Here is a 24,030-nt window from a genome sequence, read left to right on the forward strand (position 1 = left end):
GGTTTGAGCCGTTGTGACGCATTTTCTTTATTTACACGAACCGTGCGTAAGAAAGTACCCAATGTAAAGTTGAAAGATGTTGCATTCACACAACATTTGTTTTATTTTTCAAATTCATTCTATTTAGCATCATCTCATGGTAGCTGGTGTCTTTGTGCAGAAAGTCTTATCCCGCCAGGAGGAGCTGAAGGAGCGAGCCCGGCTGCTCCTGGAGCAGGCCCGCCGGGACGCCGCCATGAAAGCCGTCAACAAGAGCGTCCCCAACACAGGTGTTGCCGCCGCACCGGCTCGAGGCACCAATGTCTGTGATGTGAGTTTGGATTTTTTTTTTTGTTGTTGTTGTTGTGTTTCACCTGTGCTACACTATATGATTTTGGCCACGTCAGATAAAAATATTCTTAATCGTAGTGAAAATTGTGTCCTCAGTAAAAAAAAAAAAAAATTGCGTGTTGCCCATCAATTGTAGATACCTTTTTACGATTAGGGTTGATTTGGGTAATTTCCTGAGAAGGGCTGGACGATTATGGAAAAAAACATTAATCGTGATTATTTTGATAGAGATTGAGATAACGATTATTCATTGATTTCAAAACTTTGTATTAATTCAATTCCTACTCAAAACTATCATCATAGCCTCATGATCCGTTCATCCCTGCACATTGAACACGTAATTCTTGAACCGTCTTTTGTGTACTAAATGACCTTGGAAATAACTTGTGAAATTCATACCTCTTACATTTTCATTCTGTAACATCCACGCCTTTCATGCCTTTGATCTTTGCACACGTTGAAGCCTTGAATAAGCATTCCCCTAATCTCTTCATCGTATTTATTTTATTTTGTGACTTAGGTGTGGTCTGATTTAAAATACTTGTAGAAATAAGTATATAATCTTTAACTCCCGTTAAATTTTGGCTCTGGGTTCTTGAGCCTTTTTTCGTGTGTCCTCTCATGACAGACATGTCCACAAATCGAAATCACATGAATCTCACCTTTCGTCTCGTAAGACTGCAAATATGGTCTACTGTAGTGCTCAGGTGGAAAGTGCTCTCTTCACTGCACCCTCTTGTCCAAAAATGTCCTCTTCAGCCAAGAGGGAGACCTCCTGCTCATTAACTTGTACTCACACTCTCTTGACCGTGTCAAAAGCTGTCATGTCAACTTTCCTCCCCTTAAACAGTCCTCTTGCTCTTTGGTCATTCTTTACCCTCGGAACCGTCGTGACACGCCAGCCAAACGTGCGTACACTTTTCCCACAGCAACAACACCTGTCGAGTTTGGGGGGGGGGAGTACATTTGAAGCAAAATTGCCAGCACGCTCCACTGAACATAATGCACTCTAGCAGGAGTTAGCAATGGTTGGAATAAGTCACATATGTGCAAGTCATAAATCCGTCTCAAGTCTGAACTTTCAAATTTCAGTCAAGGCCTAAGTTACTAATGGGCAAAAAAAAAAAAAGTCCCCTCTTGAGTTCAAACAAGTTGAGTCTTTACCTTGGTTGAGCATGTCACAAATCAAGTCATACAATCTTATTCACTCACAACATACATTTGCCCCATTGCATTTAGTAGCTGTGCTTGCGAGTTTTGTTTAGTTCGGTGTACTATCACATTCAAAATCACAATCATGTTTTTTTTTTAACAGTCCCAAAACTTATCCCCATGTGTTTGTCCGTTGCTGTATTGTCTTCTCAATTCATCGCATTGCAGACATTAAAATGTTTGATCAGCTCTCTAGTAGGTAAGATATGAAGTTAACAAAGTTTCCTGATTTTTTTTTTTTTTAATAGGTTTTACCATGACGGATGAAGTTAATCAGAATCAGAATCAGAAATCCCTTTATTGTCATTGTACTCAAGTGTGCAACGAGATTAGAGAGCTCCCCTCTCCAGTGCAATACAACAATAATTCAGATAAATATATAAATTAGATAAATAAGAGAATAGTTAGTGCAATGGAAAATAATACTGAATAGGATATATAAAAACACATCACGTTGCTGTTCTACAAGGTAAGGGTGGTCGTGTGTGTGTGTGATGACTGGCGTGAATCGTTGAAGTTGTTGTCTCATCAAACTATGCATGTTGCCAATTGTTTCTCTGGAATTTATGAGAAATAACAACCTTGAATGTGGGAATTATCCAATAATTTCAAAATTCACTATGTGGATTATCCCAACAAATTATTGTATCATGGGATAAAAATTAATTTTGTATTATTAAACATAATGAGCACGTGAGGTGCAGATACAGGGATTGGAATGGCAAGGTCAGTTCCTTTGATTTTGTTGTATACTGACGACATTTGGATTTCAGATCAATCAAAAGATGAAAAATGGACAAAAGTACTCATTTCCAGCTTTATTTGATGTTATTTACATTTTAGATTTCACTTCTAGTGCCCTCGTCTGTGAAAATGGAGCACCAAAGTTGCGATTTCACTTTTTAGACATTTATTGAACCCTTGGACAACCGTTAACACAATGAGCACACTCGCATCGGAACTTCTTTCGCCCATAGCTCATGGCCAGACATGAGAAGAACTTTGTGTCTTTTAAGGAGCTTAGATGTGTTTGAACTATGAAAAGTATGGCGGTTTCACGCTCACAAATTTTCAGCTATTGTGGGGTAGATCCGAAACATGACCCCCGCGATCAATTTTATACAGATTTTCAAGTGTGAACAGTGAACACATTGATTTCAAGTCTAAGTCAAGTTGAATTTGACGAATACTAAGCCAAAGTCAAGTCGGCTCTTTCATAAGTTTTAACTAAGCAAGTCCTGAAATTGGTGACCTCAAAGTCTTAACTCCACCTCTGGGAGTTACAGTGGCAAACGCACAGTGGTCAAACGCTGAAGAGAGAGAACAATAAAGGCAATGACATTCATATAAATGCTGGCTTTGGTAATATCTAAAAGGCGGCAGCTGTGAGTCCGTAAAGAGAAATGCATGCCCTTGAATTTCCTCAACTGTGGGCATGCAAATACATGCACGTAATCCAGAGGAAACAAACAAGCTGCGTTTTCCAAGGACCTTCCAAGGTCTGCAGCGGGAGGAAAGCTAATTAATTCAAAGCCGCCTTCGCTGCACATCTTTGAGGGAGAAGAAGAAGAAGGTGCGGCGCCGTCCTGCCTCGTCTTCCGAGATGGCCGACCGGCCGTCTGACTTTCCAAGGACAGCCGCTCAGCATAACCGCGCACACCAACCTGGCCCCCAACCCACCACCCATACGTCTATTGAATTGTTTACACTTTTTTTAATAGAAAGCATTGATCAAAGGAAAGCGACGGCCCCCGAGGCCAACGTGCTGATAATTGCCAGCGATTCAGATTAGATTACTCGATGTCTTCTTTTGATTAGCGTGAGTGTGCGTATGTGCATGTGTGTTATCAGGCCGGTTCGCCATCTTCCTTGCCGCTTGTCTAAGTAGCCGCCGTGCTGTTTAGCATGCATAAGGTAAAACTTAATTCAATTAATTTAGCCTGGGAAGTGGCTAAGGAGAAAAGTGAGGCGGGGAAGGAGTGTCGTCTTGGCTCGGTTGCCGATGTGGCGTTCAATGCGCGTTTTTAAAATTATTGACACGTCTTTTTGCCATTATTATCAGTTTTATGTTGATTGATCACTTGAAAGTATCAGTTAGCTTTCGTACTCATGCTCAATTTTGAAAACACGTCTGTTACTCATTTTCATGTACTTCGGCTAAGAAGGGAAAAGATATTTGTAAAATAAATAAATAATCTATTTTTTAGTTTAAGGTGTAAATATCTTCCATGCTGAAATCGCTATGCTTGAAGTTCTATTTTCAAAATCATTGATGATATAAAATGCAAATTAAATCTGAACAACTCGGTGACTTAATTAGCTCCCTGTGGTAGTATTTATTTATTTTTTTATATTGAAATCGCAAATTCCAGACAAGCGATCACATGATCGGCAAAACCTTATTTTTGCAGTGCTCTTGGCTGACCCAGAATCTTTATCATCAACTATAATTTCATCAGTTTTATCGACACATTTAACGCCGGCACCTTCCTCTCACACAATGTTTGCCCATCAACAGAGGTGGGTTAATCATAAATGCAATTGAAATATCAGTACGTGTCACAAAAATTGCAATTCAGGCTTTTCCTGAAACTGTTAAGCCCTACTCTTAAAAATAAATAATTAAATAAATACACATAGTTGGCTGCTAATGTTAGTTCGCCGCCTGTTGCGTTGTTGGAAACTTTTAGGGTCTTGTCGGACCTTTTAAGGTCTCTGCCGCAGTCGTTTAAATTGGCTTTATGACTCGTGGAGGAGCTGAAAGGTGAACATAAAACATTTGACATTTTCCCTCTTGAAGTGCTGCATGCGATTGTGTCAAACATGAACACGAGGCATGCGAATGAGTGTGTGCATGTGTGTTACTGCTTTCTTCTCTTGACGGCTTGATCGGCTCTTGTGATGCAACCAAGCTGCATTACTCTTGCTCATTAACACACACTGGCACTCTCGCGCTCGCACGCACACACACACTCACACACGTCTTTGATCTCTCCTTTGGCCGATTCAGCCACGACACATCTCCCCGCACACTCCAACACACATGGTGCAAAGGAACTCCCAGGCCAACTATTTAGTTTCATTAGGGGCAGATGCTTCAAAAAGAAGAGACTGAAGGAAAGAGGAGGGTGAAGGATGGGGGGGAGAGGGGTAGAAAGGGGGCGCTTCGAAAAGAAAAGGATAACCGTTAAAAAAAAAAAATGCAGGCAATGTTTTACAGAAATGCCAAGTTTCCCATTTCTTACTGTTGTTACGGATGAGTCAAGTTTAGTGCATTAAATGAAATTGGGCCGAGAGCTGTATGATTTAACGCTGTGCCGTGAAAAAAGACAACATGACATAATTCAGATAACACTTGTTCTCATAAGGTGGATAGTCCCCAAAAAGTGCTCAAAGCCTTCCCCACCCAAAAAAAAAATAAAAAAAGAAAAAAAACAGCCCACAACCTATTTGGTACTGAGCCGGATAGAGACAGCACAAAAACGCAAACAACACAGCCTCTATCTTGTGCTTGGGAGCTGGTGAGGAAAAAAACTGAGGCGGCCACTTCTGGAGAGAGGAGGGAAAGTTCTTGTTTTGGCCACAAAAGGAATGACGGGAAAAGCAGCAAAGTCAGGTTCAGAGTGCAGCCAATGGCGGGGGAGCCGCCAGGGTCAGCGCAGCGGAGACCCCGGCGTCCCCTCCGCGGCGAAGGTGGAGGCGTGTAGGCGAGGTGGGGGTCTCACGTCGGCAAAAATCAAACGGGACCCAATTATAGGAATCTCAACGAGTCAGTGAGCAGGGAAGTCTCTTACCTGGAAAACACGGAGGAATGTGTGCGTGTCTTCAACACACACACACACACATGCAGTGAACAGGTACACACACATCATCGTCATCACAGTGACAATTAACATGACTATGCCGCTGTGAAATTACTATTCTCGTCTGCTAATGAACAAGACGAGCTCAAGCGAGACAAGACGCCACGGACAAAAAAAGTAACTGGACATGACGCAATTTGCATAACACGAGTCCTCAAACGGTGGAGCGGCACATCAAAGTGCTAAATTAATTTGAGTCTTACCCAATTTTTGGGTAAAACTAGTTGGAAACGCAAAATAGAACGGCAAAAGTAAATACAGTGGTACCTCGTGACACAACTTTGATTTATTTCGTATCACCCCCGTAACTCAAGACACTCGTATCGCAAATCATATTTTCCCATTATGAATGAATGAAAATGAGACGTTTTCAGCCACTTTTTCAGAAGCACACATCAGACCTTTGTGGTCACTCAACACCGGCGCTGTCACTGTTGAATATTTTTAGAATTGATTGTTCCGTTGAAAAATCACATCATATTTTATTTTGCATTTAATTGTATTACAAAACTATTTTGTCCTCAGATTAACCAATTGTTATTTATTTAAAAAAAAAAAAAATGAAGTCGTATCACCCGAGAGTTGTCCTCATAAACCCTTTTTGAAACTGATTCAGTCACTCGTTTGGTCATTGTTTTCTAAAGTAAAAGCAGATGTTTGTAAAAGTCTTATATTGATTAAACACAAAAGATAATCGGTGCTTACCTGAAGGACAACAGAAATCAGAGAATAATTGCTGTCGGGAGGCTGTAATCAGAAGTTAATGATTACTCAATGATGAAAATCAAAATGTTGTCACCGCTATTGGCAGTCACACGTTCCGATGTTCTTTTTGGGACCGTTTAGACAAAGGGTGGGAATGGAGGTAGAGAGAAAGAAAGCGTTTGTGAGCGCACACGGGAAGCAAAGCGAGGAGTGGACCTGTGTGACCTTACATGAAAGCAGCAGTCACTGTGGGCTACAATTAGGGATGGCAGGAGGGAGAGCATAGGTCAACAGAACCGGCGCACACACACGGACATTTTGTTTTAGAATGACAGCCACTGTATGTGTGAACATGACTGTTGTTCCTGACGCTTCTTTATTCATTGTGAGTAGGGATGTGATACTGCTTGTCTGCACTCGTAAAAATGCTGATATTTTTCAGTCTGACAAATTATTTTGCCTTCTTTTTTTTTTTTTTTTTTTTTTACTTTAAAGCTACCATAAAATAAAGAGAATGACACAACACTTACTCTACATTTTCTAGCCAGGTGAATTTCTCATTAATATTTGGTCGCCAATATGCGGCCATATTTGTAGCCACAATGTCATTTTGTTGTTGTCTCCGATTAAACTCTGCAGGCTCTCTATAAAATCGTGACCTGCCACATTGCACTATGAGGCGGCCACAACTGTGTGACGTCCCGGTGGTACCCTGAAGATAATTTTTCCTCTTCATTTTTTTTTTTTTTTTTTTTCCCTCTTTGTCTTCTTGTTCAAAAGTCCACCTCCTTGGTGATACGCGTTGACCTTGCAGTGCCCAGTGAGCACTTTGAGGTGGACTAACCAGTGCAAAGTTACAGTCCCATGCTGGTTCTAAGTAGTACTTAGATTATTATTCTTTTTAAATCCACCCCCATTGGCTGGCAATCAATTCAGGTTGTATCCCGCCTACTGCCCGAAGCTAGCTGGGATAGGCTCCAGCATGCCCGCGACCCTCGTGTGGATAAGCGGTTTGCTGCCTGTAATGCCCAAAACTTCACTGTCCGCGGCCCTTTGCCTTGAACGCCATTGTAGCTGTCGGTCAGTTTATACAGAACCATGCATAAAAAAGGTTGGTTGGTTAATGTCTTATTTTTCTTACATTCTAGTCTTAGAAATTATAATAAAAGGTCAATATGTGTTTCAGTTCAAGGTGTTGACATGTTACCTGTGCGAGCCACAAAGTTCACCTGGTGTTTATTTCCCCTTTGCTTAAAGGCATTTATCGCATCCGTATAAAGGGCAAAGCCTTCCCATCTTGCTCGCCTGTCAGTGGTGTGTTTGTGTGCATCCTGTTCGACCTGTCCATCTGCACAAGTGTTCTTTGTTACACACTGACACACAACACCACCCTTACACACTTTGTCTGTTTACAAAGCTTAATTGTTTCATGAAGACAATTTTTTAATTTCCTTGTACAGCCTTTACCAAACTTTTTCAGACACTCCTTCTAAAGTTGGAGTGGCAACAATGAGACTAAGATTTATTATATATGGCAATGACACCTTTATCTTTGAGTCACCGATGGTGGAGTGGTACATCCGCCTGACTTGAGTGGGGGCAGCGTGGGATCGCTTCCCACTCGGTGACAGTGTCTATGCCTGCCCTGTGACTGGCTGGTGACCAGTTCAGGGTGTGGTGTGCCTTTCGCCCGTCGTCAGCTGGGATAGGCTCCAGCACCCCCCTGCGACCCTGTACGGGATAAGCGGTGTGGATGATGATATGACATGACCTTTATCTTTAAAAAATATATCAGGGTCGAGTTGAGTTGATACCTTCGTCTAAGGTTACGGTTTGATTCATGTTGGGCACAGTCAGGGAACGAAATGCACATGCACAAGTCAGTTTATCTATTAAAAAAAATCCTGTCTAATTCCTGGCACTGTATTTGCCAATAAATGATCGATTTATGATATGTATGGTCAGAGCACAAAAGGCAACACATGAAACTGCTTATTTTCTTTTTAGGAGACAAAGTGTAACAATAACATTTTCAACAGTCTGACTAATTGTGTCAAAAACAGGGTTATCATAGTTTTGGAATTTTAATGATAATTAGTTTTTATTTTATTTTGAGTTTTTTTTTTAATTTAGTTTTAATTGGTTTTCTGGGTGAATTTTTTAGTTTCCATTAGTATTATTTTTTTCAAAAAGTTAGTTTAGTTTTAAATGGTCATAGCATTAGTTTTTGTTTTTAAAAATAAATGTTTTACATGTGATCAATATTTAAGAAAAAATAAAGGCCATGGTAAGCAGTGAAATTCCAACAAAAATATGAATTCAAATTTGCCTACGTCACCATTCAAATTCAACACTGATGTAGCATTTACAAACACTCAAATGGCTAGAAATATCCTCACTCCATTTTCGCCAAAGGGGGAGAGAAGAAAAGCGGGTGAGGGGGAGACAGAAAGGGGGAGCTTATCGTCCGCATCCAGACGGAGTGCGCGGATCAATGGGCGCGCAAGGCGGGGCCCACGGCGATCAATGCATTTGATAAAGAATTAAAGAAGAGCCACTGTACTGTGCACCTATCAAAAAACCCAGCACATGCCTTCATTTAGATGTGTACATTCAATCTTGAGCATGACAGGAAAACATCAGGCTACTGAAAAAAATGCTGTATTAATTAACTGGACAGATTATTAACATTCCAATTTGACTTACGTTAACACTGTATGATGTGTAGCGGCAAAAGTTTAGCGTAAACATCTAGAGTCTAGAGTCAACAGCTGTTTCTGCTATCCGGTCCATTTTCTTGGCTTCCCTCTCTTTTATCCTGTCTCCTTGACCTCAGCGTATGTGTCTTCTTATGATGTTATCACATCCTCTACGGGTGGGGAACAAGCTTTTAAGACAGCAAAAGTTCTACCTAAAGGTGGGGAAAGTACCTGTTCCTTTTCTGTGCCATGTATACAGAACTTTGTCATGAAAAAAAAAAAAAGTCATGAAAATTCCGCCTTTCAGAGGCAGTGACAAATGAACCAACGGATGAATCAAGAGAACCGTGCAGCTCATGATTTGGTCATCATTATGTTGTTGTAAATGGTGTGTAACGTCAGCTCATACGTGTGTGTGTGTGTGTGTGCGTGCGCCGTTGTAGTGCGTGTGGTTGGGTGAGATAGAGACCTAAAGCACCTCTCGACCGTGAATTAGCCTGTTATGACAAATGTCTGGACCTGCATGACTGGCTGCCAGACTGGCTGGCTATCTGGGAGGTTGGCAACCCCCTTTTCCAGTTAGTGATTGTGTGTGGATGTGTGGCATCGCCGCGTGCCCACGACAGCTCTCTGTACGTAGCCAGCGGTGCATGCCCGCCGCACACAGAAAAAGAGCAAGCAAGGCGACAAACCTTCTGCTGTTTAAAAAAAAAAAAAAAAAAAAAGGAAAGGGAGAGAACCTCCAGAGCAGAGAGAGGCCCTCGTCCAGACGCCAACCCACCGAGGAGCCCTCTGTCTCAGTCTCGCACTCAAGCGTTTAGCCCCTCTCCCCCCTTGGAGGTGCCCAGCGGTCAACGACAGACGTGATTGAAAAAGTCTCCTTTCTCCCTGCGCTTCCTTTCTTGTAGCAGCACTTCCCGCCAACCACCGGGTTTTCTCATCCTTTTTTCCGCTTTTTTTTTTCTATCTTCTTGATCACATCAGTCGGATGCTGGTTTGCTTTATGTGGGATTTTTTTTATTTTATTCATCCAAGTTGTGTTTCAAAAATGACTGCGAGTGGTCTGTGCGTATCCCGGGGGCTGTTAATTTACAAAGTATACAACTGCGCGTTGTAGTTCTGTCGCGTGGCCATATTCCTCATTAAAAGTAGGCGTTTTTCCAATTGTCACTTATTTCCTACTGTCTCTAAAATTAAAAAGGTAATTATAACTCATTTCCTGATCATAAAACTGAGCTTGTTAGTGAAAAGTGGGCCATTTTGGGTCTTGTTCTCCCTTAATATGGGTGGAGCATAACATAAAAATGTCATGATCACGTTGAGCATTCAGAAAAAAAGGTGTCATCGTCATGGCTGCTTTCCGGTTTTATCTTTTAAAATGGTTGATATTGTGATTTTGAGCTAATTTGAACATTCATTCATTGTGGCAATTTTATCAAACGCTGCGAAACACCAAGAGTTGTTTTTATTAGTTCATAATACTGACATAATTGTTTAGTTAAATAGAAGAATAAAATAAACCACATGCCTCTTCATCATTATTATCGTATAACATTTGACCAGCTCTGGTAAATTTCTCACAGTATCGTTTTTTCACCTCACTTCTACTGTCATTGTTCCAACTGACCTTGGAGTACACTTCTACCGTTAGATACTGTACGTGTTTGTATGACAACCACGTGTCAAAGGCGACATTGTCTTCATTGCATCTGTGTTTTCCGGAGACGTCTTACCCAAGATAACATGTTGTCCTTTACAATATAGCATCCCGATACGTGTTCTCTTATTTTCTAATCAGTGTCTTTATAGCTGACTGAGCTCGGCTGGTGCTCGTCACATGCATTTTTCCATAGCGTTAATCCTTGCCCCTGGACAGACACAGTCAATTTCCCCATCTTGTGTCCCCCGGAATTGCTCACCAAAAAATAGAACGTGGTGTTTTTCCCCTCGTGTTTGGGGCACACGAGCTATATGCTTATTGCTACACTTAAACCTGCTGGTTGTGTCTGTATCTGCAATCAGTCCATTGCCAGGAGGCCTGCCGCCTGTGACATTGCCGTTTATCATATTACACTCATAAAAGCCGCATGAAAAACAGTCAAATGCAAGATAATTACAACAAGCGAAAGAGGAAAGTCATTTTTGCAAGGGAATGCAAAAAATGAGAAATAGAAAGACGAGTCATGTTTATTCATGAACCCGTCGTACCGCTGTTGCTTGGCTTTTGTCTCTGCCGAGGGAAGCTTTTTGCAGACAAACTTAAAGTTCACACTACTTTTGTCTTCAATGGACGTAACAAAACGGACAATAATGCGACACATGCAGCTGTGAGAATGCGTAATTCAATTTAAATAACAAAACTGACAAAAACTATATTTTGACTGTGGAAATCATTTTTATTCTCTTTAATATGACCTTTGAAATTCAAATATTAGTGACCTAAAGCGTGCGCTAATTCTCACTGTGCAGTTGTCACATATTGTTGAAACCTTAAACATCCGATCAACATACTTTTTACAATCTAGGCTGGCAATATGATTTTTAAGTTTTTGCACATTTTAACACATGCACACATATCTAAATATAAAGCACATTTTTATTGTATTATTATTATTATTATTCAGTACTGTATTTGAATAATAAATGTCCTAATTTTATTTTGCATTCATGTATTTCCTGTAATTTACTTACATTTTATTGTCCCCTCCTGCACCCTCCTCCATGCTGTCAACTTTTTTTTTTACACTAGTGATTATCTTCTCTCACTTTTAATTCTTTGTGTCCCCCCCCCCCTTATTTCCCTAATGTGTGTGTATCATTATCTCTTTAAAGGTCTGTTCCCATCTCCCTTTGGGCATCCCCTTGGGCACGCACACATACACACGCTGACTGAGTGCATTAAAGTTGCCTGCCTTAACAATGCAGCCCCATTGTCCCCGGCACCGACAATGGCTACAAACAAACAATTGACATGGAAATGGAGAGATGTAGCTCATTAGCGGGGCGCTGCTTGTTTTGTTAATGGATAAATGGGAGCCCTGCTTGAATAGGCGGGCACCTTAAAAAAATGAGAGCGGAAAAAAAAAAAGCTTTGCTTCAATATGGAGAAGCCTGATTAACAGGAAACCACAGGGAGGAAGAAGTTACCAAGAGAGTAAGCAACTTCTGGAGGTTGCGGCGCTTACAGCGTGTGCACAAAGTGCGTGAAATGTGTCATGTTTACCTTTAGACCACATTACTGCCATTTAAAAACAAAGACACCATGATGTGGGCGCTGATGTGTGCTTGTCGAGATGGTCGTTATTTACCTGCCATTTAAGTGTTTGCTCTCACAGCGTGCGTGTGTTTGCGTGTGTGTGCGTGGGTGTGCGCGTGTGTGTGTGTGTTATCATTTCAATCAGATTGAATCGCCACCAAAGATGGCATTTCTGACATGAGGCCAATGACGACGGCTCGATACTCATTATGTATTCATTATTGTGTGTGTTTGTGTTCAGTAACACGTTAAATGTTTTGCATTTCATCATTCCATTGGCGATGAATTCGGAATGAATTGTCAAAATTGTTGCATTTGGTAATAAGTATTCCAAAAATAGGAGAAAAAACTATTTTCTTAAAACTAATAAAAACATGAACTCCTGAGGATGTTTACTGAGCTCAAGTCTGGAGAAGCTGTAATATTGTGAAATTTGTGGAAGTCTCACGAATGGCAAATCTTGAATTATTTTTAATGAGTCTTCCAAGGCCAATTTTAAACATCAACTTCACAAGATTATTGGCAGGTCGTCACACTTTGCTACTTAAAACAAAAAATAAAACAAACCCTCAAATCCCTCGCGGTTTTGCATTGTTCATCTATCAAGTTTACGCAATTCAAAGTTGATAGCAATCAATTTGGACATATTCTGTGTAACAAATACATCTTGGGAGGATCCTGTAACTTGATGAATGGCTTCTAGAGGCTTTTTTGTGGGTCTAATAATAATAGGCATGCCTACCTGATTTAATTTTGATTAAATAGGCTTCAAAGACTGAATTTTCAAAAACTTTTTCGCCACACAAGACATTTGGGTTACCTGCCGTAAAATAGTTCTTTCCCTGATGAATTGTTAAATCTGACATAATTTGATGAAAATGCTTTGCTAATATTTTGTATAGGAGCGGGATGCCGAGCGGCGGCGTCAGCTGCGTGAGCGGGCCAGGCAGCTGATCGCAGAGGCTCGATCCGGAGTCAAGATGTCTGACATGAGCTTGGACCTGCCGGCCGGCAGCGCTTTGAAGGGCGGCAAGGCTCCTGGCATGGCTGGAGGTTAGGACATGCAGGCTCGCATGCAAGCACACTTCTTGCTATGCTAACACTAAGCGCACATTGCCATTACGCTCTCTCAAGGGGTTCCGCTAATCCTCAGAGGAACAACAAAATGTCATTTTGTGCTGACCGCGGGTCCAATTGTTAATCAACACAACACACTGCGACGTCAGTTTAGCCTCCCAATAGCCAACCCGTCTAATAGCCGACCTGTCGGGTCCGTGAAACTCTGCCATTCATGCTCCCCGGTGCTTTCCATTTTCCTACAAATGATGGGGTATTATGAAAATTAGCGTTATCAAAGCTTTTGCCGTGTCCGAGGCGTTAACGATAAGCCCTCCGTTGTTAGGCATGTTTATGCAAGATGATGGACAGATGGGTGTTTCAGAAAAAAGTGTCATTCGGATCAAGGACGACGGCGTGTTTTCACAGGGTCAAAAGTATTTAGAAGTTTTACACCACTGTTTTCCAACTGGAGCTCTATGAGCATTTCTCAGGGGCTACGTAGAAATAGTGACTGGTTCATTTGCGAGATGTTAATTCAATATTCTCGGTCATTTCGTAAGACCATCAAGAAAATGTTTCCCGGTGATGAAGTCTGTTTTTTCCTGAAAATTAAAGTTTGCATGCCAGTTTAAGAGGATTTATTGAAATGAGCTCCAGTTTTGTGTGGTAAATTTTATCAGAGTGATACATAACAAAGGCAGGTTTATCAATTATTTTGATTTCATATTTTCCGTTTACTTTCAAGGCAGCATCATTTCACTTCTTGGAACTTGTGTGCCACTGTTTGCACGCGCTCTTCTTTTAGGAGGAGTAAACAAAATAGGTGATGCAAATCAGGAGCGAGGCAAAGTAGGGCCGTGATTGATTTATTTGCTCCTTCAGCGTCTCTGAATCGCACTAATTGTTGATCTCATTAAAAATGGAGCCAGGAAAGAAGACGAAAATGGAGGAGGACGAGGAAGAAGAGGAGAAGAAGTGCTTTGGGCTGCGTTACACAAGGCCTGCCGAGCAGAACGGCTAATCCTAGCCTCTCTCTCCCTCTCTCTCTCTCTCTCGCTCTCTCTCTGTCTCGCTCTCTCTCTCACTCTCCTTTAATGCAACTCAACCTAACCCCACCACCCTCGTGTTTCTGCCCGCAAAGAAACTTTCCAACTCTAGCGCCTTTAATTAAGCCCCAGCCACTTGCATGCACGCTCCAAATCGCAAATAGCAAATTAAGAAGACTAGGGGGGGAAAAAAACAAGTGGAAAATGCAGTTATTGTTTGTCTATTTTCATTGTCACAGAGAGTTTCTTCTGGTGAGTCATCAAACTTTGTTTCCATGCTCCACTCACATGCAAAGCCGAAAACTCATGATTCTTACTATTGGCCAATATAAATGGCGTAGGAATCAGACAATTGTGAAAATGGATTTTTCTTTGAAGGATCCCTGCAAATGAGCTTAAAATGTTGGCTCGAAACATAAATGGCAGACCTCTCATGTCTTTTCAGACATGGCGTCCCGAGCCTTTTTTTGTGGGTACACTTATGATAGCCATGCCGACCAAATGTAGGAACTGAATTTTCTAAATATTCATGTAAGAGACGTTTGTTTATAAATTACCCCTTGAAATAGGCTGAAATGATCTTAACCTGCCCACCTCCAATAAAAATGTCAAACAAGAGAATTCTTTTGTGGGTTATGATAGACCAAATTTCATCTAGCTAAAAGAATCTGGTTTTAGGGGCTGAATTTAAAAAATATTCCAATTGATATTTGTCTCTGTAGAATGCCTGGAAATGTTCTGAAATAAGCTAAAAAGGTGGCTTTAAATAAAAATGGCAGACCAAAGTGTTTTTTTTGGGGGGGGGGGGGGTCATAGCTTCTTGAGACTCTTTTGTGGGCCTCCGCATGGCAGACACATCTACAAAATGTTATTTTGCTCCAGGAATCTGGTTTCAGGGGCTAAATATTCAGGTAGAAAGTTTCTGTGACGAAAGAAAGAAAATTGGAAGATTCACCTAAAATGCCTGCTTTAAAACAAAACCAACATCATTTCTTTGACTTTTCAAACTTGATCTCTTGGGAGTTTTTGTGGCTCTGCTCATGATTGACATTCCTACAAAATTTCATTTTGCTAAGGTAAACTTAGCCCTGGATTCAGTGGCTGAATTTTCTAAAACTAACAAACTTTCTTTCCATGATACTTATTTATTTATTTTTACACATTTGCTTATCCTATCCTGTCTTACTAACAACCCACAGACATATTGCATGATGGAGAAGAGAGTTGCCATGGCGATGATTGCCTTGATAGTAAAAAGGGTGAGGACTTCGATGTGGAGGGTGACTCTGTTGACAACACCACCTCTCTGTCTGTCCTGGCTGCTGCGCCACTGGAGGCGTCGCTCCCGGCTCCATCCAGCTGTAGCCAGGGCCCTCTGGAGCTTACTAACCCCAGCTCTGAGCTAACATCCTCGGGTAAAGTTGCTGGCTGTTCTGCTGCATGTTTGACTGTCTGGTGCTCCTCTCTTTTCCACAGTCGTATATTAGCTTTTCTTTCACATATGTAGTTTTGTTAAAGAAAAGTGCTTTCCAGAGAAAAAAAGAAAACCAAATCTGCTGACTTCTTCATGTTTTTGTATTTTCCTGCTGATGTGTGATACATTATTTGTGAGGAGTCTCTAAAAGGACATGAAAACCAGACAGTCTTTTAAGTGCACTATCTTCACACCTTTGTTGTTGTGTTGTGCTGCTTCTTCATTGATGTTAGACACTTTAGTCGTCTTCCTATTCATGAAAGAGTCTAATAATTAAAAGTTGCAACAAAGTGATGATCAGGCTGAGTGAAGAAGAAAAAACATCATAATTGTCCATAAATGATGAGTTGGGAAAAAACTTTGCATTTAACTTGCATGCTTGCAGAAATGAGCAAATACAGTTTTTTCATTTGGTTATGAGTCATTAAAAAGTGACACCTCATAGATCTGTGTAAAAATAAAACAATTATATGAAAATATTACAATAATAAAGCACTACCATGAAAATGTTTTAAATACTTTACAAATACAAGAAAATTGTAAGAATACTTTTAAAATACAAGATAGGCTATATCTTTAAATAAGTTGTCATATTAATAGTAATATGCATTTTGTATTGTATTGTATTACTACTTTTCAAAGATTAAAAAGAAAGTCAAGTAGCAGGAAATCTATATACAATATTTATATAAATTATTTGGACAGTACTTTCAATTTCATCCCCAAAATACAATAAGTATTTTTTTAAACAATTCAGTTTATTTCTATTGTATTATATGATAGAACTACTTTTCATTTATTTTCCTGCAATTCTATTATATAGCGAATAATACTGTTTCCTTTGTCATCTTTACTTAATTTGTAACTATTCAAGCATGATGTGCAAACGCAGCGCTAAAGTCACGCAAAATTTAAGCATTCATTTTCAGTGTGTGAATTTGATTGTAGCAATTTTTCACAAAAACTGTTAGGAATATTCCTCCATCAAAATGTATCAAAGCAGCTCAAAAGTGTCAATCTGGTGTAATGTAGTCTGGTGTCATGCATGCATCATGTTGCGCGTGACGCACGAAAAGGTCTCCCTGCTCCTCTTTCATGTCCCTACCATGCAGTGCTGCAACTTGGCAGGAGTGCTGTGCTCGCCACTCCTTCCCTGCAAGTCGCTTCTGGAAGGTGACACAACTGAAGAGAAAATCGCATGCGCAGCAACCATCAATGAAAATGGATATGGTGTCAGTGCTAGTGCCTTTACTCAACTCAATGCAAACTTTTTTCATTTTTGGGTGCTATTTTGCGGGATACCGATTCAATAATGTTTTATGGCTGCCGCCTAATGAAAGACACTAAAGGTTTACTGCAATAGTGGTATAAGTCCAAACAACTGTTACATCTAACCTTTAGGTTCTGGTCTGGAGTGCCAAGAACTCATTTTTGGTGGAAAATGGCTTCTGTGTTTGTGAAGTAACAGTTTATGGGCATTTTAAGAATTAATTATGTATTTTCTTTGTATTTGTTTCAGGAGGAAACGGCAAACATGTCGACCTGAAACTGAAGAAGCTGAGCGCGGTCAGACCGAGCACCTTCACCGCCACCACCGGCCCTTCATCCCCGTCGTCCTCTTCTTCCTCTTCTACACCCACCGCCACCTCTTCCTCCTCCGCCTCCCCGATAAGCCCTGCAGACGGAGTGGAGGTACGTACTGCGAGACATGTAACAGGACATGGTGAAAGGGACACTATTTGACATAATAGCCTGTGGCGATAATTCGATATCGATATGTATCGCGATAGTTGGGTGATTGCCGTCAATAGAAAATGGTATCGATAAATTATCGATCCCAAAACAAAAAAAAACAACGGAGGAGATTGGACCGATTATTGCCCAATTCGTCACAAACGCCCTCCCATTGAGGAAATACAACCTGAGGCTTACGCATGCGCCGCTGAGCTAGCGTGACTCAAAACAAAACAAAAAAAACGGGTGGCGTAAAGTGGTCTTACCGGCCGACTTGAGGAAACGTCTCTCACTTCTATCACACGGGAGCTCCGGAGGAGAGAGGCAGGCTTGCTTAATAGTTAAGTCGTTAATTCGTAGTTCCGTCGAATGGGAGGCCGGCGTGCGTTTGACTTTTTTTTTCTAGTTCATTTTGAAGGTGAAATGCTACATTTTAAAATAAAACAAATTGAAATTCAGCCCTTTTCCCTTTTTTATTTTCAATAGTAAAAATAAAAAAATAATAATAGTTCGATATATATTGATATCGACCGATATGACATACATGCGTCGCGATATAGTTTTCGGCCATATCGCCCAGCCCTACCTGTAAGCGCTTTCCATATGGTGTAATATGAATTAGCGGGGAATTAGAACATAAAAATAATACACACCTGCAAGCTTCTTCAAAAGTGTCATCGATCAGATCCATTGAATCCAGCTGTCACTCTGCTGACAGTGCGTGACAGTTTTTGTGAGCATGCTCGTGCGCGTCCTGCGTGTGGATGCTCACCTGCACTGTAACATTAGTAACAGTCGTCGCTATTGACTGTGACCTTCTCCACTCTAAGTGTGTGTATCCGCTGATGTGAATATTGAGTCGCACGCAGTCTTAACATCACTTTAATTGATTGATGGGAATGTCAAGAGGAATAAGGTGACTGCGTGTGTGTGCGTGCGTGTGTCGGTGTGCGCTTATGGCAACACTTTGATCATCGATTCACATAAACAACCCTCTTGTGTTCAAAGCCAAAAAGGGCTTAGTCCTTTACGGCCGCTGGAGTGACACGGTGTGTGTGTGCGTGCGCACGTGCATGTCCCCTCATGAACCGTGCTACAGGATCGTCCACTAAATTTTGTAGCGGTTTGAGACAACATCCAAGGAGGAAGACATAAAATTGTGTACATGGAGGAATATTATTTTATTTTGTACAATATTCATGCTGGTCAAGCATCATTTGAACGTGTGCAACCGATGTCCATACTTTTACAGGCACTTTTTTTTTTTCGTCGTTAACAAGTCTATCTGTAAAAGCAACTTTCTTCAAACTTCCGCTAAATACAAGTAGAGGTTTTACCAATCTGCTACCATGTGAATAACAGCTGAAAGAAGCACAAGTACTTTATTATAAGATTTATGTCCTCCAAATTGTTAAATTGGCAAGTCTTACATTGTATTTCATCACTAAATTCGCTTGGGCGTGACTGGACGTGAGCTTTTTTTTTTTTTTAGTCGCTTATCCAAGCAAACAGAACAAGAAGCGACTTAATTGCTGGCGTTGTGAGCCAACAGTCGGAAGCGAAGTTAACGAGTCCTGCTTGTGTGCGAGCCGTTTGACTATCTGCCGCCGTCTCAAGCGGCGGAACATGTTTGCCCCCTAATTGTCGACTTTATTACACTTTTCGGCGTCCTATTAGCATTAGCAGTCGCCTCCGACGCTTTCTTTTTCCACTCGGCTTGGCTCATTTGGAAACGCGCTAATAACGCGTTTTTACTTTTTTTTTTTCTCTCTCTTATTTTTAGGGGGTTGATAGCGGGAGAAGCGAGCGTGCAGCTTTTTAACACGTGTTCGCTTTGAAAACAATAGCCTTTCTACCCTTTTTTGCATAATTTGAATATATTTTCTGGCTCGGGGTTTTGTTGAAAGTCAAGTTAATTGCCTCCTTTTTGCGTGTCCCCTGAGTGTGTGGAAGGTGTGTATGTGCGGGTGTGTGTTTGTCAGTGAGTGTTTGTCAACGTAGACGCAAACAAACAAAAGCAGCCGTGTTGGTAAGGTATCACGTTCGAGCAGACGTTGTGCAGAGCGCTGGCTGCAGCTGTGTTTGCGCACATGTGTTTACATGTACACAAACGTGTGTTTTTGGAGAGTGTACTTTTGCTCACAGTTGTGAGATTGGGCCCGGTTGGTTGGTTGCTGGCTAAGTTTATTTGTTGTTGTTTTTTGTTTTGTTGTAGTTGCTTGTTTAATACGGTTGGTGGGTTGGTTCATTTTTATTTGATTAGTTGATTGATCTGTTTTATTTAGGTAATTTTTTTTTTTTAATTGTGGTTGTGTTGATTCATGTTTTGGGGTTGAGTAGTTCTTTTAATGTTTGATTTGTTGTCTCAGTTTTGTGGTTGATTGGTTTATTCATTTTACTTTTGGTTTGCAAGTTTATTTGGTCGCATAAGTTATCCGCTTAGTTGGGTGGTTTTATTCGATAATTGTTTGGTTAATGGAGTTGTTTCTTCTACTTGTTGTTTTTTTTTTTTTGGTTAGTTGATTGATATGATTGGTTCACCTCATTGTAACCTTGCATCAACACTGGTTGACATCAAATAACGGCGTCGTCTCGATTTTGTGTGCTGTGCAGAATAACGCAGAACAGTTGCGAGCGGAGAGACTGCGCCGAGCCACCGAGAGGTTGCGCGGCCCGGTCGTCTTCAACAAGGACTCCGCAGTCAGGAAGACGCAGCTCAAGTCCTTCAGTCAGTACGTGGACAACAGACCAGGTGCGTCCATCCCCTTCATTACAAGTCATTACGAGGATCTTTTAATAATGTCACCTCCTTCCCGCAGAGGTGAGAAGACAGAAGTCTACTGCCGAGGATCAGAAGAAGGCCGAAGAGGACGACTGGTCGCAGATGGAGATCGACATCTTTAGACCATTTGAGGAAGAGGTTTGTGTGTTTGTCTGTTTTATTTTCCTGCAGTAGATATTCCAAAGCAATCAGCTAAACTCCTGAAGCTCAAGCGAACAGGTCGGCGTGAAGCTGCAGAGGTGTACGTAACTGTTGACGGGAGTGTGCCCGAGGGAGCCCGGAAAATGATTGACATCTTTTGTGTCTTGGCTTCTGTTTCTAATAGGTTGTTGTTCTTCGGGTTTGGTGGTTTAACAAAATGGAAGCTGCAAAATCACCCTTTGAAATGGGAAAAAAAAAACGCGTGATGTAAATTCTCAAACTCAAACAAACAAAACATTGTACACATTAAAATACAAAATAGATAATTAATGATATAAAACTTCTCAAATATTTCCCCCCAGGACAGTGCAACAGAAATAGTGGGTCTTTTCTTTTTTGTTTATTTATTTATTTGTTTAAATCACAGATGGACAATGTACCACTACACCCCTAATCCGTGCCAATATTTAGTTTCTTCTTACTTACTCTTATTCGGGGACTGTTATTTTAGTGGCAGACCCCCCTCTACCCCCATAGGAATTTACTTTGAGTGTATCCATATTACACATTTGCACTCCTCTCGGCCTGTGTTTAAACTTGAGTGTGTCCATCAGAATGCTATTATTTCAATGCGCGTCTCTCTTCCTGAGCGGCCCTCTCTCCTCTATCGGCGACCCCACATCCTCTGCACACACACACACACACAAACCCACACCCCACCGCCCGGGCTCCAGGGTTAATGGGTGTTGAACCTTTCCATTATCCCGATCAGCCAAGAATTACCTGCTGAATGATGTTTGCATTAATATAATATATATGGTAATTTCCCTGCTCTTAATTACGGCCGGGCCGAGCGCGGCAAGGGGAGTGGGCTGATCATGTGTAAAATTGATTTGCCAAGGAGAAAAATATGGCGATAGAGCGAGAGGAAAAGAAGGCTGCACGAAGAGGAGGAGGAGGGCTACTGGGAATTGACGCACACAGGCGGGGAGTGAAAAGTGCTTGCCTGGGTGGAACAAGAGGAGGGAAAAAGACAAACTTTCACACTAGTTCTTCTTCCCATTAAGCAGAAAAAAAGAGCATCAGCAGTAAAATGGAGATTCCGTTTTTTATTTAAATGAACATTCTCATCACTGTTTGCAGAATAGCAAGCACAAACTCATCTGGGATGGAGGCCGAGTTAAGTGCAAAAGAGTATTCACTGTTTGAACGTTATTATAGAGAAACACAAAACAACCATACTTGTGAGGGGGGGGTGGAACTTACTCGTTTTGTTCTGCGAGGACGTCTCAATAATGAGCAACACCTTCACCCCCCCCCCCTCTCTCTCCCCCTTCCTACCTCACTCTCTCTTTCTCTCTCTGTCTTCCGGTCTCTCAGAAAGCGTTCAAAGACACCAGTCAGTATGTGGTGGGCGAGTTGTCAGCGCTAGAGAGCGAGCAGCGGCACATCGACGCCCGGGCGGCTCGTGTGGAGAAGAGGCTGCGCTATCTCATGGACACAGGTACCCCGAGCCCAATTACGCCGGGAAAAAAAAATGTTTTGCCAAATTGAACACGCACGCACACACGCACACACATACTGCAAGAGAGTGGGGAGTTTGCGCGAGAGGGAATCTTTGAAGCCCCCCTTTCCCTGTGAGAGAGGGGAGTGGGGGAGACCTCTCTGGGCCAGGGTGATAAGGGAGCCCTTCATGGGGGAAACGATAACTGGGCGTGATAGCGGCCCAAAGTCTGCGCCGCCGCCGTTTGGTTGGGTTTGCCAGCCGGCCAGCCCCGCGCTCGCTCACTATTGAACAGTGCGCTCAACCGTGCACACACACACACGCTTCTCGCCCTGGTACATATCTGGCTTCGCTTGATATGCTGTGTAAGGGAAGACGGGGTGAGTTAAAGGGAAGCAAAAGGAAGGAGGGAGGAGGGAAGTGGTATGGGAGGGGGACACAACACAAGCGTCGACACACTTTACAAATCTACGCGTACACACCCACGCGTACACAAAGTGCGGTCCCCGCCTTTTTTTTTTTTTTTTTGTAAGACTTGTTAGGACGTAAGCCAAAAAAGGAAAAGAAAAGAGAGCTGCCTTGTTTGCTTGTGAAATTGGAGAAACGCGAGACCCGTTTGTGACGCTAAACCTTGCGGTTGGAAGGTATACGTGTAAAATGTTGATCTTTACAAAAAGTGTCGCCACGGTGTTAAGATAATTTTACTTCAGTTAATACAGACCAAGACCTATAGTGAATAGTGAAAATCTGTGGGTACTTTTCACCACTTCTAAAAAGGTTTATACTTTACTGGAATGACCTATCGGTGCCAATATATGGGGTTTCATATCGTCGCCGTCAGCTGGAAACCCTGCATGACCACACATGGTTTGTTTTCATTTGTCCCAAATCAATTGTACTGGTCTGTCCCTATGCCGTCTGTTATTTTTTCCTCATTATTAACCAATTTAAAGTGTTGAAAATACCTTGAGAGCACCAAGGTGAATCGATTCCACAAGTTTGTGGGGGTCCACAGTATTCCTAAATGTCATAATTGAATCAGAATTGCATGTAATGCAATCAACGTAATAAACAATAAAAACAGTGAAATTGTCTCATGAAGGGAAATGGAAAAAAATCCAAGTTTCCTCAAAATGCCAAGTGCTTGGTTGAAAAAGAATCCAAAAATACAGAGAACAAAAAAAATCAATTTTATTTTTGTGATATTTAGAGTTTTCAGTGCAGACCAGAATTTTATTTAAATTTTAATTAAAAAGATTTGTGCCACAGTTTTTATATCTATTATTACGTGCTATAATAGTGATATTCATGAATACTCCATATGACAGTTATTATATTTCCACACATTCTGACCTCTTAATCATCTAAAGTGGTTGTGGTTTTTATTTCGACCTGTTGCTACACTTCAGCAACTAGCTGGAATTCAAGCCATCTTGTTGACTTGAAGGCGTCCCTAATGAGATGTCCGCCCACCTCCTTAGAAAGACAATGGAAGCCATTAGTCGTATGGGTGACTACATGTGTGGCTCTAAAACACACAAATATTCCCGGTGTATGACAATAGGCCTCATCCATATTCGGCAGGTGCAGGCTTAGCAGCGAGCTAATGCCGCTGCTAATGTGTGAAGGACAGCGCTCCCAGCGGTGCAAGAATAACAAGTTCATTAGTGCACAGGCGCCACCGTCGCAGGATTTCAAATTCCCCCCTCCTCGACCCGCTCCCGTGCCTCCTGATTGGCCAGCGGCCGGCGCTCATTAGAGCCCCGCAGTAATTAAGAGTTGTTAGAAAGTGAATTCTCCAACCGCAGATTAGGAAATTAAACTATTTACTGATTACATATTAATAGAAGACAACAATGGCGCTCGCCATAAGCTTGGAAGGCAACCAAGGAATAAATCTGTGTACTTAATTACCACAAACAATGGGCGCATGAAAATGGGAGTTTGACGCGCGCACACTCCCCCGCTGTAATGTGTGTGATATCAGGAGACACTTGACAATTCTTGTTCAATTATCTCTATTATTTAATGTGCTGTGAACTGCCGCTGAGTAAATAAATTAACCACCCCAATTACTTTGGAGGCATCTGGGGAGCCCTGACGCCTAATAGAAAACGCCGCCCAATGCCGCATTATGCCCCAACCGGGGGGCGGTAAAAGGAGGGCGGCGGGAGTTGTCTGTGTGTCTGTGGGCAGAGGAGGAAGCGTGGATGGTAGTGGTGTAA

General features: G+C 41.7%; 1 protein-coding gene across 4 annotated transcripts in view; it reads left to right on the forward strand.

The window, feature by feature from the left end:
- ehbp1 (EH domain binding protein 1) overlaps positions 1–24,030 on the forward strand; it is a 102,744-nt gene that overhangs the window by 56,535 nt on the left and 22,179 nt on the right. For 3 of the 4 annotated variants that reach the window (XM_088304758.1, XM_088304759.1, XM_088304760.1), the window contains 7 exons: positions 161–310; positions 12,968–13,118; positions 15,370–15,585; positions 17,164–17,336; positions 19,992–20,130; positions 20,198–20,298; positions 21,682–21,805. In XM_088304758.1, coding sequence (XP_088160884.1) covers positions 161–310; positions 12,968–13,118; positions 15,370–15,585; positions 17,164–17,336; positions 19,992–20,130; positions 20,198–20,298; positions 21,682–21,805 — 1,054 coding nt within the window. The remainder of the gene's footprint in view (positions 1–160; positions 311–12,967; positions 13,119–15,369; positions 15,586–17,163; positions 17,337–19,991; positions 20,131–20,197; positions 20,299–21,681; positions 21,806–24,030) is intronic. The other variant, XM_088304761.1, reaches the window with a different exon arrangement.

Source organism: Idiotropiscis lumnitzeri, chromosome 9 (assembly GCF_059441095.1).
Source record: "Idiotropiscis lumnitzeri isolate Australia: NSW breed Sydney's pygmy pipehorse chromosome 9, RoL_Ilum_1.0, whole genome shotgun sequence".
Classification (NCBI taxonomy): domain Eukaryota; kingdom Metazoa; phylum Chordata; class Actinopteri; order Syngnathiformes; family Syngnathidae; genus Idiotropiscis; species Idiotropiscis lumnitzeri.